This window comes from Brettanomyces bruxellensis, chromosome 8 (assembly GCF_011074885.1).
Source record: "Brettanomyces bruxellensis chromosome 8, complete sequence".
Lineage (NCBI taxonomy): Eukaryota > Fungi > Ascomycota > Pichiomycetes > Pichiales > Pichiaceae > Brettanomyces > Brettanomyces bruxellensis.
This window is the reverse complement of record NC_054689.1, coordinates 580,730-597,815: the sequence shown is the minus strand read 5'-3', so window position 1 is coordinate 597,815 and position 17,086 is coordinate 580,730. Positions and strand designations below refer to the sequence as shown.

The following is a 17,086-nucleotide window of genomic DNA, read 5'->3' as shown; positions in this document are numbered from 1 at the left end:
AAATATTTTAAACAACAACTTTCAGAAGTTTAAACAAAAAGTTATTCCCACTTACCTGTTACCAGCACCAGACATCTTCTTAATGACAACAGAACAGCTCTAAAGATGTAATTAGCCGACCAGTATCTCCGGATAGGAAATGTGTAGATATTGTTTCAAAAGAATGTATATGTTGAGAGAAAAAATGACAAATACTTTATCAGCGGTGGTTGTCTAATTTAGATTTGCATGCATAGACCTTTTTTTTTCTTCTCTCTCTCGTCAGCTTTCAGATATTGCGGTAAAGAAAAATGAAACAGCAGGCCGAGAAAATTACCGATCAGTCCAGAGCGTATTTTTATTGCCGATTACAGGGACAAAAAATTTACAGTGTGAATTAAAAAATATAGAGTGGCACTAAGAAAGCTATGAACATCCACCCTTTTCAAACACATGCTATCTTATTGTAACGAAACAGTATAACACATGAAGAGACCATCTTTTTTGAGCAGCAAATGGATCCTGTTATCTTAAAATTTATCTCAGAAGATGATCTTTCATATGAAGAGCAGCTTCTCAAAGATCCAACTAACGAACAATTATGGCTGCAGTACTACGAACACAAAAAAGCGGCTACAAATGCCAATAAGCAAGCATTAATATTCTTGCTGTATAGGGGTGTGAATAAGTTGCGTAATTCAGTTAAACTAACAATGCTATATTTAAATCTTCTTGTTTCTACAATCGATAACGACAACAAATGCACTGAGTCAATACAGCAAATTGCAGATGCATTTTCAAGGGCTTCCGTAAACATTTCTGACCAGTTAGAGCTTTGGTTACTTTTCTGCAGCTTCCTTACAAAAAATGTTGAATATATTGATGCCACTTTTATTAGACGACAGTTCAATACCGCTCTTCAAGCACTTCCAATTGCGGATCACGCAAAAATATGGCCCATGTTCCTTAAATGTGCTAAACAGATAGGAGGGCCCACAATGATCACAGTATATTTAAGATATTGCAATTTCAGAACTGCCGCAAAACATTATGATGAGTATTTAGTGAATACGTTTAGTGCAATTGAAAAAGAGAACGGGGAGAAGTCAGTTACCGATCTTTCAACTGTGATTAATGATCTTCTTCAACACGTGCAAACATTTCAGCAGTTTGAGCTGCTTAAGAAGTACATTGACACATCGTTTAGTGACCTAAGGTTTGCAGTCAAACTTTCTAGACCGGAGCTTGATGTTTACAAAGACTTATTTTCTTGCCTCGTACGGATAAGAAAAAATCTAAAGAGAGCACATGAAAATGGTCACATCATGGATGAACATGCAGGCAAAATGTATAATAAAATGAAAGCAAAATTTAAAGGTCAACAGGGGTCCATAGTTACAAAGTATGCAGAATACTGGCTTGCTAGTGGAAATTTCCTGAAAGTAATTTCAACGTTTGAGCATGGCCTCACAGAGTGCATGACTATTGATGATTTTACTATCATTTACGACTCATATGTTGACATGATGGATTCACATATTGAGGTGATATCGGATAAATTGGACGAAGTTGAAGGCATGGAAAACGAAGATGCAAATAACCTTAATGCTACATTGAACGTTTTGCTTCAACGGTACGAGGATTTGCTTTCAAGACGGCCATTTATTATCAACGATGTATATTTGAGACAGGATAAAAACAATGTGCAAACATGGCTTGACAGGGTGGAAATATACGACAAAGAAAAAGACTACAACAGGATTGTCCATTGCTATCAGCAGGCCATTTTGACAATCGACGCACCAAAAGTTAGAGAACCTGATTTGCTTCCCAAACTATGGATTGACTATATCAGATTTACCGCAAAGGAAGATCGAAAACGGCTTCGAAAGCTTTATGCAACTGCTGTTAAGGTTCCATATCGATTTGTATCTGATTTAGAGAAAATATGGTGCTCATGGGTAGAAATAGAGGCACAAGATAATTATGATCAAGCTTTACAAGTAATCAAGAAGGCAGTGACGTTACCAAATTCAGTTCTTTCTGGACGCACCGTAAACGAGAGGGATATAAGATACGATAATGATGAACTCAGTGCTCAGGTTAGAGCATACAAATCCGTTAGGTTATGGTCTTTGTACCTCGACATAGTGGAGAGCTCCGACGATGTGACTCAAACATGCAATATCTACGATAAAGTGATTGAGCTTAAGATCGTGACACCATTAATGATTTTGAACTACTGCAACTTTCTTGAAAAACACAGACTGTATGAACGGTGCTTTCAAATATATGAGAGAGGGGTGGCAATATTTAAATATCCGACCGTATTTGAGATTTGGAATTCATATCTTACTGCTGCCGTCAAATACATGGACAAATTGGCTATTAAAAAGGAAAGAATTAGGTCACTCTTTGACCAATCACTTCAGAATAGTCCCGATAACTTTCGGAAAGCTATCTACTTAATGTATTACGACTTTGAAGATAAACATGGATCGAAACCAGAGTCTCTACGTGTTCTACGGGAGGCGATCAAGGCAGTTGAAAATCAAGATGCCAAACTAGATTTGTTCAAAATGTTAGTTCTACAAACAATCAAGTACAAAGGTCTTTCAAGTGCCAGTCAATTATATGAAGACGCTTTGCAGGTTTGGCCATTATCTTCACCAGGCTTTATCAAGGATATAGTTGCTGGATTTGTCGATGTAGAAGCTAGATTGAGGAGATTTAAGCGGTGTAGGGAAATTCTTCATTATTCGTGCGAACTTGTTATGAAAAAAAGCCGTTCTCAGAAATCTCGTGATCAGATATGGACACTTTTCAAGGACTTTGAGTTGGAAAATGGTGATGAGCAAACTTATAAGGAGATGCTTGGCTTTAAACGGCATATGGAGGCAATTTCATTGCCAATCATTCAGGAAAGAATTGAAACAGGTCCAAATGGGGGTGTCGACTTTGTTCATTCGTCTAATAAGGAGAGTGAAAAATCCACAGACGAGCTTCCAAAACAGGAAACTGGAAAAAGTGCTGTTGCAAATAAGGATCAGATCGATATTGATATGAGTCTTCTAGAGTGAAGAGTCGAAAGCCATACATTTGAAAAGTAATAAAAAATCCAATCGATGCAAGTGTGCCTCATCTACATTTTAATTAAATGTGTTCAACATTAGATGTATATAAAGAATTAACTGTATTACATAAAAAAACATATATGCGTGAAAGCGAGAGCGACTAAAATCCTGGAATACGGAATGTGCAAATATGACATGACGATAATACAACATTTATGCATGCAACTATTTCCTTGAGTGCGTATTTAACAATTTGGCATCTTTGGCATGTGATGTTTACCTAATTTAAGGCAATCTGTCATCCCCTTGGCAGAAACGTTTTCAACCCATGCCAGAGACCTCATCTGCTTTAAACGGCTTAATGCTCTTGCAAAAGCGAACCTTTCTTCATCAAGTTCTGCAAAAAGATTTGCCTGACGGGCGATACTCTTGTCAAACCCGTGTTCTTTAACGAGAGGATCGTAAATTTCGCTTTGCTCATTCCTAGAAGAGTTACTATTGGATAAGCTTTCGTCCAGCTTTCTGCTCTCTTCAAGCTTCTTTCTGCCTTTTTCTGATAACTCAAAGCCATAATCAGGGTTAATATCTTCGGGCTCAACAAAAATTTCCGAAAATGGCGCCACAGCAGTCACCGCCAGTCTGCAGTGATTATCGTAAACTGCATCCAAAAATGTGATAAAGCGTCTGACCTCGTCTCTAGAATCTATACTTAGATATGGAATATCAGTCACGATTATGGATTCAAATTGCGATGCTAATGCCAAATAATCTCCTGCCGCATAATTCTTACCACACAATTGCTTGAAAGAAAAGCCGGCAACATATGGTGGTGAACACTTTGGAACCATTAATTCACGACCCCACAATCTTATGGGCACTCTGTACTCCATACGGTGACCCTGAGAAAAGTATGAATACCATGAATCAATGTGATGCTTCCGCTGCTTTCTGCACTCCTTTGAATGGTAAGTGGCACCTTTTCTAGGCGAAAAATACACAGAGCAAAGCGGACGAGGGATTCTCCGGTAATCCGTGGGTGAATCCAAGTGTATCACGTTTGTTTTGCTTTTAATTTCTTCGATGCAAGGTATAAAAGACTCCCTCTGGATGCCATTAATATAAAGATCATCTGGGGCCCTGTTAGACGTGGCAAATAAAACGAGACCATGATCTGACCGAAGTGACAGATCAATTAAACGCCTTAGCAACATTGCATCAGCAACATCGGTCACCTGAAATTCATCAAAGCACAAAACAGTGGCCTGCTTTGAAAGTTCGTATGCTAGAGTAGGCATCACATCAAAATTCTGATGCTCTCCATGCACAGTTTTAAGCTCGTGTGATCGCTTGTGAAGTTTCTGCATGAATTGATGAAAGTGCAGTCTCTTTTTGGATAAATGGGGTGGGATTGTTTGATAGAATAAATCCATAAGCATTGTCTTTCCGCACCCAACATCACCATACAAGTATATTCCGTGTGGAACACTGCTATTGTAATCATTGAAAGGGACTGATGCCCCAAATAGCGATTTAATGAAGCTTGAAATTGATGTATGCGACTGCGCTGATTGCAAGCACGGCTTTAGAACATTTGGTGGATGATACTCTTTGAGTTGTTCAAATAAGAATTCCATGCTCTTCAAGATTCGTCTCTGATGAGGATCATCCTTCAACACACCCTGTTCGACACGTTGATTATAAAGCTGTAACGGTGTAGTGAATGCAACTTGCCTCTCAACGTTTTCAGCTGAAGGCACGTCAACATCTGAAAAATCGTCATCTCGGGACAAAATATGGTGTGCAATTATCGCGTGTGCAGAAGAAGCAGCCTGCGCAGAAGAGAAACGACAGTAAGCATATTTTGATGAAAGTAATGAAAATCTGATATGAACTCTATAGTATGCATTAGTGGCAGATCGTAATATGGGAGACGGTAGCCTGGAAGAACTGAGAAAACCCAGCATAACTACTAATCTGATTGTAGAATGAAACAGATGAATAAATCGAGAAATCAGGAATGCAAGAGGGAGAAAGAGAGACGACTGATTTTAGAAAAGAAGCAAATGAAAGAAATGAAGGCACCTTTTAAAAGATGAAGAAAAGGGAATAGCAGAAGAGAAGTGTAATTTAAATAATATTAAAAGATGAACAATGTATCTGGCAAAACGGGTTTCCGGAGAAAGCAACACTGTTCGTTAGTCAGGCACTGGAAAAATGAATCATGACCCAGATCTTGAGATACCGGACAAAGCTAGCAGGGAGTGCGGGGGCCGACTGATCATACTGAGATTAGCCTATCAAGGGCACCAAAAAAATTAAGGATTAAGATCTCCGGGGCCGAAAAAAATTTATGGAAAAAAGGCTGAAATGTAATCCGGGGTAGACAAGCGGATATGGACGGAAAAAATTCCGTCGAGTCAGTCGGTCGGATGGAACCACACACAAAAAAAAAAAAAAAAAAAAAAAAAAAAAAAATCCTGGAAAATTTTCAGCTGGAAAAGTATGCTCGAGCATATTGATGTGGCAGACCCAAATTTTGACGATATATAATGAAGAGACGTAGTAAAGGAAGTTCACGAAAAACACTAAAAGCATACAAGCATAGCAGTATATAAACAACATGGATGTTCATAGATGCAGATTTGTGGACTATACGCCGGGGATGATCACGGCGTTGGCATTTTCACACAAGTCAAACGAAACAGAAGTAAGCCCAAAACAGCTACGGCTAGCAGTTGGAAGATCGGACGGATCTATTGAGATTTGGAATCCAAGGAACTCCAAAAATAAATGGCTTTTAGAGAGTACGATACTAGGAGGAAGCGGTAGATCGATCGAAGGGCTTTTATGGGCAACTATTGAGCCAGAACTCAGTGCAAAAAGTGGAAATAAGGAAGGGGAGAGTTTAGGTTTGGAATTAAAGAGTAGGAGCAGGGATGGTGGTGCAGCAAGGCTTTTTTCGATTGGAGGATCGACATATTTGACAGAGTGGGATATACGAAAGGGTCTTCCGTTGAAAAATTATGATTGCAACTCGGGAATAGTGTGGTCTAGTGCAATTAATGAGTCGCAAACTCGTATTGCAGTTGGATGCGACAATGGATCTGTAGTTATTGTCGATATTTCGGGTGGCCCAGGCTCTATCGAGTATGAATGCGTTCTCCAAAGGCAGCAGAGTCGAATTATGAGCATTTGCTGGGTGGGAGACGATACAGTTATAGGAGGATGTGCAGATGGAAGAATTAGAGTGTGGTCTTACAAAGGTGACACTAAAGGAAGACTTATCCAGACTCTCAGAGTCGACAAATCAAAGCGGGAAAGCACATTAATATGGTCACTATTGGCGCTTCCACGCAAGCAGCAGTTTGTATCTGGAGACTCGACAGGTTGTGTCAAAATTTGGGATTTGAAGCACATGACTTTGCAGCAATCATTTAATGTTCACGAGGCAGATGTTCTTTGCCTCAGCAGTGATTCCAGGGAGGAGCACTTTTTCAGTGGTGGAGTTGACAGAAAGATATTTAACTTCACACTCACCAAAAGTGGCTATAACTCGGCCAAGTGGGTGAATACAACAAACAGATTATTGCACGGAAATGATATCCGTGCCATGTGCTCGTTTGAATCCAGCAATCAGGATCTTCTGGCAAGCGGAGGTGTGGAGCGTGTTGTTCTAGTAACTTCCATGGAGCATTTCCAGACCAGCGTTCCTTTGAGAATCACTGATGATAGCATCGAACGTCATGTTCTCGTGAATAAGGCAAAAAGACTCGTTGTGATGTGGCAGGGACAGGAGGTCAAAATTTGGAAGCTTCAAAATGAGGGAAAAGCAAAGCGTTTGGTCTGCAAACTTGTTCTCAGCGATCCAGAGAACATTAGCTCGGTTGCACTTTCGAAAAACGGACGTTACTTGGCAGTTTCGAGAATTTCCACCACGAAGTTGTTCGAGCTTGTGGAGGTGAATCGAGGCATTGAAGTTGTGAAGGTTGTCTCTACCCTTCTCTCAGGAATAGGTGCTCGCATTATTAAGTTTGTTGATGAGAAGAAACTTTTGCTGATGGTGGACAGTGATGGCGATGTGACCAGCGTGAAATTTAACGTGAACGATGACGAAAACGACGACGAGGATGTCTCCGACTTTGATGATGAGCAACAACCGGTGATATATGAGATGCCAGAGACTCCTGAACCCACACCTGATGCCATATCGTTCGATTCCAAGTACAATTACACTCATCTGACAGTTAATTCGTCGGGTTCGGCAGTTGCATTTTCGAATTTCGCAGGATTTATAGACATTTTGAACCCTACAACAGGAAAAGCAAGCCGCTTGGTTCACATGAGTGAAATACCAACTGCTATCAGCTTCACCTCTCGGGATACATTATTGGTTGTTACTTTATCGCATAAAGTTTATGAGTTCAACACGGAGAATGCTCAGGGGGCAAACTTGTACACGGAGTGGTCAAAAAACAACACGGAGTTCATTCCACGGCCATTCCAGAAGCTTCCAGGCGAATGCTTGGGCATTTTTGAGTGCCTCGGTAAGTTCTGGGTCTACGGAAGTGACTGGTTGTGCTTTTTTGATTCCAAAAAGGATTTTCCACGGGCTTCCAAGCAATCCAAAAAGAGATCTGCCAATGGGGAGTCTGCATCATCGGCTAAAGAAACCTCAGAGCACGAAGAGGTGGCCAGTAAAGTTTTCTGGAGGACTTCAGATTACAGAAGTCTCATTTTGGTTGCAAACTTGTCAACAGACGAATTAGTGGTTGTGGAGCGGCCGGTGGAGAGTATGCCCGCCCCAACACCGTTTAAGGTGTCTAGAATAGCTCTCTGAAATGGGTCTGTACAGTATATTAGAAGTAATTAAAAAAAAAAATCAGATAATAGCAGCCTGACTGGATTGAATGTAGTCTCTATGTATGTTTTTGTGTGAGTGCGAGAACTTTTTTTCACCTTCTTCTACCACTTCCTTTTTCGCTTTCTCTTTCACTTTTTCTTTCACTCTTTCTTATCATTTTTCAGATCTTCCCCATCTTCCATTTATACATACTTCTCACCTCGTGCACTGTTTTATCATTTCATACCAGGTACAACACCAAGAAAATGCACACAGGATGCCATGCCACAACATTAAGAAATTTAGAATAGTTCTGCTGGATCTGAACAAGTCGATCTGTGATGCCTGGACCAAGAGTGTTCATGATTTCAACAAAACAGCATACTCAACAAAAAACCTCGTTTGGTTTGATGTTCCAGTAGAAATTCACGTTCATAATGGGTCATTTGCGAGTTTGGCAGAGGAGCTAAAGTTGCAGCCAACACTTAAATGTGAGGGACAGCATGGATATCACCAACAAATTTCGAGGAACTATGCGACAACAACAATTCTTTCTCCTGGTAACTCAATTGGGTACATGGGGGGAGGATTCGATAAAGCATTGGCCAATCTTTTTAGTCACGGCAATTTCGGCTGGAAACACACGGAGAAGCACGTGCAAAGCCAGCTATTGGACCTCTATAAGGGTTATTTAACTCCAGAGAATGCCAACCTGATCGAATTTTCCACTGACAGCTTTTATTGCGATTCCAAGGCTTGGAATACACTTAGTGCCAATTCCATTCTTCATATGCCTACCATGAGGGTTCCTAGACCGCTAACAACGGCTACCAGTGTGATTGAACAATATCGGTATGTGTTTGACTGCACATGGGAACTTTTAAGTACGGTTAATAAGGCCAACATTGAAACTTTGAAGTGGGAAGATGACAGACATGCTGTGATCAACACGATGGTACTAACTGGAATTGGAACAGGATATGGAGGAATTCCGGTGCAGATTGTTGGAAAAGCAATGGTTGCTGCAATTGTAATTTTCACGAATCATGCACTCCTCCGAATACAGAAGAGTATTTACTGTTTGAAATTCTTACGGGAAGACTACGAGAAACTCATCAAAGCCGATGATCTGAACGTTCGGATAAACACCGACAAGTACGATCCTGAAATTGACTCGCTTGATAAACTTTTTTAGATTTATGGAAGAGAGGAGAGAAGTACAAAGAAGTATAAATAAGTACAAAGAAGTACAAAGAAGTACAAAGAATGCAGAGAAGTACGGAAAGAAGTACAAGTATAGAAAGAGGGAAAGTGATATGATATCGATAAACTTTTCTAACAACACAGTTAACGAAGAAATGAACGAACAAAAGAATAAAAGTGTAGCGAGCATGACACGACACATCTAGGCGATCGACGTGTGCCGTCTCGGGCCGACCTTGTAAAGCCTCATCAATAAACTCAATATCAAAGCTGTACAACCCATCATGAACACCATTGTCGAGGAGTCACCCAAAGATGTACGGTAGATTTTAAGCACTTTATGTACGTAAATGGATGGAAGACCAGACCGGATGTAGAAAGAGTTGTTGAAGAGTTTCGAGAGGATCTCCTTGCCGTTTGCCTTGCCTTTCACGATAAAGTAATGATACAACTCCTTGTAAAGTATCATGTTGTAGACACCAAGCGAAATGCCAACACCACTGACTGAACCCATTGATCTAAACATGTAGTTCATGCCTGTAACTGTGGCCTGATGGCTAACACCAACCTCCCCCACTACTAGAATGAGAAGAGAGACCAAGAAAGAGCCATAACCGACACTTTCAAGCGTAAATCCAAAGACCAAAAACGCTATTTTCAAGTAGTTGATATCTTTTCTAAACAAGGTTGGCTTCAAAGTCCTCATGATGAACATACAGACAAAAGTGCCCGCACAGAGTGCAAGGCAGCTTGCAATGGAAACATTAACAGCCTTTTTGACAACAACGTCGGCACGGGTGTGTTTTTTCTCCTTTAGGCACCATCCGGCTATCATGGAGCCCAGTGCACTTGCAAAGACACCAAAAGCATTAAATATACCGACCTGGAGCGAGCTGAAATCGTGCACTATCTGAATATAGAGTGGAATAATGAAGTTCAACGAGTACACTGCCATAGTTCCAAACAGTGCAACTAAAGCTGCCACACGTAAAATTCCACGGAATGCGGCTGGTGGGATAATATGCTCCTCCACAATGAATTTCTCCACGAGAAAGAAGGCAAGCAAGCTGAAAAAGGCACCCGCAAGCGACAAATGGACCTGAAGCTTGCTTGTTGCCGAAAAAAGCGTTAATATCGAAACGATAAAGCATGCAAGTAAAAAGGAGCCCGGGAGATCGATCCGGCGGATGTTCCCGCGCTTGAAACGGTTCTTCATGAGCTCTTCACCATTAAAACGGAACTCATGAACGTTTTTGAAAACCAGAAAGCTTGTGCACAAAACAAGAGGCACTTGGATGCCAAACATCCACCTCCAGCCGGATTTCTCACTCCAGGTGATGAAGATACTTCCAATAACGGGTCCCAGGAACTGGCCTGTACCGTAAACAAGGTTCGCATAGCCCTGAAACATGCCTCGTAAGCGAAGTGGAATGACATCTGTAACAATAATAGAACTTAAGGCGGACATTCCACCTCCACCAATACCGGCAAGAGCTCTGGCAATGGCAAAGTCCGTCACTGTGCGTGATATGGCACAAAAAAAACACCCGATTATAAACCAAAACTGTGCACAGAGTAGTGTGGTTCTTCTTCCGTACACATCGCTTATTTTACCGACTAGCGGTTGGAAAATCGCATTTGTGAGAAGATAACTTGTAGCAATCCACGTGATCTTGTCGGAACCATTCATTGCAGACGCAATTGTGTTGGCCGTCGTCGAGACAATCGTCGTATCTGCGGCCGAAAGGAATGAACTCGTCCATAAGGAAGCAACTATATACCAAACATTTTCAGGAATCGTTATTTCCTCTTCCGGATGCTGACCGGCAGTAATATGCGATTCCGCCGGAGCATTTTGTGATGTGCCAATAAGAGGCGAGGTCTCCGATACCAATTTGGGCGTGGGTTCTGTCATTGTAGATGTGAGAGAAGCTGGAAAAGTCTGAAGATGACAATATTGAAATTTTTATTGAAAAATTTATCGGTAGTGAAAATATGGTGTGTATTATTGCTGGGAGGGTTGAAAAAAGCTGGGCTTTATGCGGGACAAGGGATATCGAGTGATCCAAAGTGTATACCGTTAACTTAATGTATCATAAAACGTAAAAAAAAGCACCAGACGGGAACCAACTAAAGGCTAATCAAAAATGATGAAAAAACATGTTGGCCTCAAGTTTGTCCTGAGAAACCAACGCGCGGTACACATTCTATTCCATTTTTATTTTTATTTTTATTTTTTTTGACATTCTGGTTCTGAGGCGGTAATTGCCCCGAGCGAGATGAATCACCTGAGGCAATGGGAAATGTGCCGGTAGACGAAAAAGAAAAAAAAATGAAAAGAGAGAAAGAAAAAAAGAATGCGAAATAAGGCCGGAGGGGACTGGGGTACAAGAAAGTTGCGGGGTAAAATACCGGTTAGGGGAGCAGGGAAGGAGCCACCGAAGATTATGCAGTTTGTGATTCCAGAATTTCAAGATGCACATATATGCAGGTATATATATATACATATAAATATATTTATATATATACATGATTCCCCCTGATACCTTTAAAATATATGAAATTCTTCTGCCAAATCAATTTGGCGTTGTTTAAGCATATCACCTTAAACGATAATACCATTGAGATGAGCATACTTGCCATTTTCCTCTGCTAAACCTTCATTTTTCAGATTTAATTTCCAGATTGCAAGTTGACCATGCCGAATTCACTAGAAAGCATAAAATTGCCTTTTGAGGTGTACGGAGCCGCCAAAAATGGGTTTATCTATGGTTACAAAATAAGGTTTGCCCACACCCTTGCACTCCAACTTCTCACGCTAAGAAGAAGCTCCATGACGCGGAGCCGACTAATCGGCAAGCTTCGAAATTGCATTAGGCTGGGTTTTGAACATGGAAAGGTGCTTGCTATCTACGCCATAATATATGAAGGACTGGTCAAATTTTTAGGTGGGGGTGAGGGGGAAAAAGACAAAAGAAGAAGAGCTGTCATTACATTTATTTCCGGATTTACAGGTGGACTTTTGGTCTATGGGGGATTGATCAACAAGTTTGCTGAGATAGTGAGAAATAGGCGGTCAAATGCAAGTGCGGACAAATGTAAAAAACACACACATTTCCTAAACCAGAGGATCTTGGCTCAGATCTCACTTTATACGTTGTCCAGAACAATCCTGGCTGTGGCTAGATACCTCATTGAGCGTAAAATCAAAAAGTCGGCAAATCTTAATAATACCACCACAAATCATTTACGGGAAAAAGGAACCCTACTTGCTCTTGGTCTAGTTTGGGGAACTGTGATGATGATGTATGACTCTGATGAAAATGTGCTATTGCAAAAATCTATGAAGTTAAGTATGGATTATATTTACGGAGAACGGCTTCGGAGCATTATGGAGGCTTTTTGGATGTGATACGGAACCAACAATAGGGAATAGTGGACAGATGAGATGAATCGGTCCATTTCTACTCTTGGAAAAACCGGTTCGCCGATGGCAGCAAAAATTTTCCACACGCAAAACAATTAAAGCTGAAATAATTGAAACGATGCACTCATCCACTTTTTTGAAGGGCATAGCAAACCAAGAAAGCTGCAAAGCATATTCTGAGACATTAACTCTGAAATATTGTTGTTATTGAAATGAAACTATTGGTATATCTTCTAATGATTATACTGGACGACCCAGCATGAATTCAGGATTCAACCTTTATTCGGTAGTGATGTATTAAAAAAAATACATTTCCGCGAATTTTCCCCATCTCATCGCTTTCAGGTGAACTAAATTGGAATTAATAAATTGGAATAAATGAATTGGCATAAATAAATATGTCTTGGTTAAACGAGAGGATAATCCGCTTGGATTCACTTGATTTAAACTAGATTGGTACTGGCATTAGTAAAATTACTTGTGAATTGAAATTGACTATTGAATCACGTTGTTTGAAATGACATTAAAATAATGGTCAATAGATCGAATACCGGTAAAAGAGTAAAGCAAAAGATAAATACGAATGAAATAGGTTAATAAAATAAAATAAAAGGATCAAAAATGTCATCATCTCATCACCATTGTTTTCACAGATATTTTTTTTTCTTCCCCCAGCATTTGTAAAAATATAAAAGACCATGCTTTCTGTTTCCCCTCTCTAACCAAATCAATACTGCTTCTCCATATATAATTAAAGAAGTAACCCCTGCTCAGATTTTCAATCCATTTGTATTTAGACTTAGTTTCGCTTTTGAAAGACAGGTTCACAGATGTCCTTGTCCACTTCTAAGCACACACACAATAGAAGTAAGCAGAAGATTCCAATGGAGAAGAATCTTCTGCGATCAACATCAGAAAGACCTCTCCGATTTGCACTTTTGGGCCCACCAAAATCATCTAAATCATCTATAGTTTCGATAATCAGCAGTGGAAAATCAATTGGTAACTACTATCCCACGGTTCAAAACTCTCCAACACTCATACAGTTTCAACCTAAGTCTGTTAAGGCAAGAGCATTGTTGGATGTTAATGCCACTTTGGATGAACTTGAGGATGTCAATGTGATAGGAAACAAAGAGTTCAAGATCACTCAGCGGGTTCTGGATGCCGTTTCCGAGGCAACGACTGTAATTCCTTCGGAGAGCACAATTCCACTGTTGTCATCAGCTTCGATTTTAAGTCGTACTCTCAATTATTATGACTTGGATTATACGCGGCCAGATTACTTTGAAACCGACTTGATGACGAGTCTTTCTCCCATAAGCTCTCCTATAGCATCATATAGTATAGGCAGCCACTCTGATCCATTCATAAAGGGAGTGATGAGTGACAAGCTTTCTGACGAAGATTCTAACTGTTCTCAGTACAGACCACCTGTTACAACACCAATATTGGTGGAGCTGATTGACACGCCGGGTGTGCAGAGAAATGATTTGATTCCCTTTTTGGAAAAGGGGCTAGATTCAAAACTGGCCAAGGATGTGCTTCGAAATCTTATTAACGAGGCCGATGCATCATCCCGATCCAGAGTAAAGCCTTTGCTAACTGGATCCGGAATGAGTGAGTTGAATGCGGCAATGGATGGTTACCTATTGTGCTACAGTTGCATACCGGAAACGGCAAATGAAGCTGCTCCTCCCTCATATGATGATGCAATTGCGTCATCTTCGGACAAAAACACCCACTCAAAGTATCATTCCGAGACGCAAGACGGATACGAGCCAATAGAAATCGTGAAAGCGTTGTATACAGCAATCATCGAGGCATGGAAGCAGTATACAAACTACCAAATAGGCTGGGAAGAGGGCAAGGAGTTTGATGTTTATTCTCTAAACTACTCTTTCAAGCATCTTTGGAAAAAGCGGAATCTGCCGGAAAACATTTCGGGGAAGATGATTACAAACAAAGCGCTGGAGATGATGCCGCCAGTACTAATAGCAGTCACTCATGTTGATCATGAGCTTGCATCACCAATTTTGATCGAAAAGGGTCGGCAGTTGGCCAAAGAGTGGAATTGCGGCTTTATAGAGGTTAGTTGCGAGTTTGAGAACTGGAGAAATGTAGAGGAGACCGTAGCTTTCCTAATACGGGATAGAATAGAGGATATAAAGCGTAAGAAGAGGAACAAGGTGAAGGGATTTGGCATATAGACATATATTTATGATTAGATCCTTACGTGGCTGCATAATGTCGTGGGAAAAAATTCAAACTGTCCAGATATATTCAAATAATGGTCTTTAGATGTGCCGGCTACAGTTAAATACAGTTTTAGACTTTACTACGCGCTGACCTCTGATATGTTTAGTTAGTTGTGTACCAAATATTTAATTAAATGGAATAATTGTGATGATTTTATCGATGTTTGTAATAAATGTCATGCTTTGATACCTGGGGCTAGATTGATCGTAACATTCTGGTATGCCAATATAACAAGTCAATGGTACTAAATTTGTTATGCGGATAACACAAGAAAACTAAACAGTGCCTGTAATATGATGTATATATACAAAACACCCGACAATGTGGCCATGCTTTATTTCAAGATATGCTATCATTGGTTATCTCAAAAAAAATTCCACAAACACAATGTGATTCCGGCTTTCCAGATTAAGAATTTCCAGCCATGGTAAGATCCGCGGAGTTCTTGGGATAGCATTAATGGGCAAACACCGAAGACATACGTCAAACATGGATATCAAGATTACGAACTCTAACATAATCAAAATTTATACTTTACTTTTGCTATAAGAATCTATTTTCATCTTGTATGGCTCAAAATAAACGGGTCTTTTTGATGTTTTACTTCATCTGCCTTATCCCTATCCGTTGTTATCAAGTCCAACTGTCAAACCCGTTATTGCACTGCCCCAGGTGTATTTTTTTTCCTTTATTTTTCTTAGCACACCCTTTTGAGCTCTTTCAATTTTTTTTTTGTGATTGGCTTCCCATTTAAGCATTATAGCCGCTGTTCACACTTGTCTTCACAAAAGGAGTTGACAAAAGAATAAACACCGCGGTTTGGCGATAGAAACAAAAAGAGGAGTAAGAGAGCAGATTTATAGGCTACACATATTTGAAAAGAATATAAAAAGCGTGTATCTGCCAGTTAAATCTGAATAAAGGAAAAAGACTAGAATTTTACCATCTGCATTACAGTACATCGTCGCATGCCTAAACTTGGACTAAACTTGGCCAGTTTAATGAATACAAGATTTTGGAGAAACGCTAGATAAAGCTTATATGAGCATGAACAAGAGGTTGGCAAAGACCGAGGAGGAAAAACACTACACATTAGATTTAAAGAAGAATTATATCAAACATGTCTGTTTTCACAAGACAGTCTTCAGAGTCGTCGGCTAACTCATCTGGAGACAACGAAAGCTCACTATTTGGCCATAGACGAGATAGCGGACGATCGTCGCACTCTTACCACCGGCGGAGGCATGTAAGAGCACATGTTGAAGTTGTGAGCATTAAAGATTACAAAAAGGCGGCCAAAACATTGCATATTGCATTTAAAGATGATCTTTACTTGAAGTATCTAACGGACGGAATTAAGGACACAAAACTTAAAGGGCAGTTGGATCTGGCATTGTATGAGGCAACGGTTTATTCAACGGTGCTAAGTGGGCTCGTGGTAGCAATCCGGGATGTGGAATTAGAAAAAACAGACCCAGATGCACCATTTCTGGCTGTTGCATGTTTTGAAAAACCAAGACCAATGAGAGAACCCAAATCACTCGTTAGCTCTCTTTGGTCGATGTATAAGGGAGGATACCTCAAGTTTATCTGGTTGGCAAACCGCGAAACGAGGCAAAGAGTGCTGTTTGAGCAATCTTCTATGCTTGAAAAGTTTCGGTATGAGGCCCTAGGTGAAGAGTTCTCGCAATCATGGTATCTTTCCGATATTGGTGCCATACCAAAGGGAAGGGGAAAGGGTTATGCAAGAGCTTTAGTTGACTATGTGTGCCATAAATATGTTGACAAGTACAGACCTCACGTTGCTGGAGATGAGGCAGACGATGAATATGAAGATGATGAGGAGCTCAACGAGTTGGAGAAAGATCACGGTTCAATTCGGTTTAATAACAGCGATAATTCACAGCTTGACTCTGAAATTCAGAGCTACAACTTCTCTTTTGACCTTGAATCCGAGGACTTGACTGATTACTCAGGCTATTCAAGTGTTTCAGACTCTGATGCATCATCATCTCATTCATCATGGTACTATCGTGAGGAGGATGACATCTTAGCCCAGTATGACCGCAAAAAGAGTAAAGAGAACAAAGTTGGGGCTCCGCTCTACTTGGAAAGTTCACATCCTAGGAACAGGAAAATATACCAGAAACTGGGTTTCACATATGTGAAAACAGTCGATGTGGCTCGTGTCACAGATAGGCATGGCCGAAATAAGATGCTAACGATGGATTTGATGGTTCGAGGACCAAAGGGGGCTCTGTGGACTAAACGACCCTTAGAGTTACCCGCGGAAGACATGTAACG

The 17,086-nt window shown here is 40.4% G+C and overlaps 8 protein-coding genes across 8 annotated transcripts; 6 read left to right on the top strand and 2 right to left on the bottom strand.

Annotated features, from left to right (window-relative positions):
• Positions 1-494: 494 nt before the first annotated feature.
• BRETT_000465 (uncharacterized protein) lies at positions 495-3,059 on the top strand (the record flags this gene model as incomplete). Its single annotated transcript, XM_041279031.1, has 1 exon — positions 495-3,059. One exon carries the CDS (start codon positions 495-497, stop codon positions 3,057-3,059), a length of 2,565 nt encoding a protein of 854 aa, XP_041137245.1.
• Positions 3,060-3,298: 239 nt separating this feature from the next.
• BRETT_000464 (uncharacterized protein) lies at positions 3,299-5,017 on the bottom strand (the record flags this gene model as incomplete). Its single annotated transcript, XM_041279030.1, has 1 exon — positions 3,299-5,017. The coding sequence occupies one exon, from the start codon at positions 5,015-5,017 to the stop codon at positions 3,299-3,301; it is 1,719 nt and encodes a 572-aa protein (XP_041137244.1).
• Positions 5,018-5,673: 656 nt separating this feature from the next.
• BRETT_000463 (uncharacterized protein) lies at positions 5,674-7,890 on the top strand (the record flags this gene model as incomplete). Its single annotated transcript, XM_041279029.1, has 1 exon — positions 5,674-7,890. One exon carries the CDS (start codon positions 5,674-5,676, stop codon positions 7,888-7,890), a length of 2,217 nt encoding a protein of 738 aa, XP_041137243.1.
• A 280-nt stretch (positions 7,891-8,170) lies between these two features.
• On the top strand, positions 8,171-9,088 carry BRETT_000462 (uncharacterized protein; the record flags this gene model as incomplete). Its single annotated transcript, XM_041279028.1, has 1 exon — positions 8,171-9,088. The coding sequence occupies one exon, from the start codon at positions 8,171-8,173 to the stop codon at positions 9,086-9,088; it is 918 nt and encodes a 305-aa protein (XP_041137242.1).
• A 210-nt stretch (positions 9,089-9,298) lies between these two features.
• Positions 9,299-11,011, bottom strand: BRETT_000461 (uncharacterized protein; the record flags this gene model as incomplete). Its single annotated transcript, XM_041279027.1, has 1 exon — positions 9,299-11,011. The coding sequence occupies one exon, from the start codon at positions 11,009-11,011 to the stop codon at positions 9,299-9,301; it is 1,713 nt and encodes a 570-aa protein (XP_041137241.1).
• Positions 11,012-11,794: 783 nt separating this feature from the next.
• On the top strand, positions 11,795-12,508 carry BRETT_000460 (uncharacterized protein; the record flags this gene model as incomplete). The annotated part of the gene is made up of 1 exon (XM_041279026.1): positions 11,795-12,508. The coding sequence occupies one exon, from the start codon at positions 11,795-11,797 to the stop codon at positions 12,506-12,508; it is 714 nt and encodes a 237-aa protein (XP_041137240.1).
• An 845-nt stretch (positions 12,509-13,353) lies between these two features.
• On the top strand, positions 13,354-14,733 carry BRETT_000459 (uncharacterized protein; the record flags this gene model as incomplete). Its single annotated transcript, XM_041279025.1, has 1 exon — positions 13,354-14,733. The coding sequence occupies one exon, from the start codon at positions 13,354-13,356 to the stop codon at positions 14,731-14,733; it is 1,380 nt and encodes a 459-aa protein (XP_041137239.1).
• A 1,169-nt stretch (positions 14,734-15,902) lies between these two features.
• BRETT_000458 (uncharacterized protein) lies at positions 15,903-17,084 on the top strand (the record flags this gene model as incomplete). Its single annotated transcript, XM_041279024.1, has 1 exon — positions 15,903-17,084. The coding sequence occupies one exon, from the start codon at positions 15,903-15,905 to the stop codon at positions 17,082-17,084; it is 1,182 nt and encodes a 393-aa protein (XP_041137238.1).
• Between the last annotated feature and the right edge of the window lie 2 nt (positions 17,085-17,086).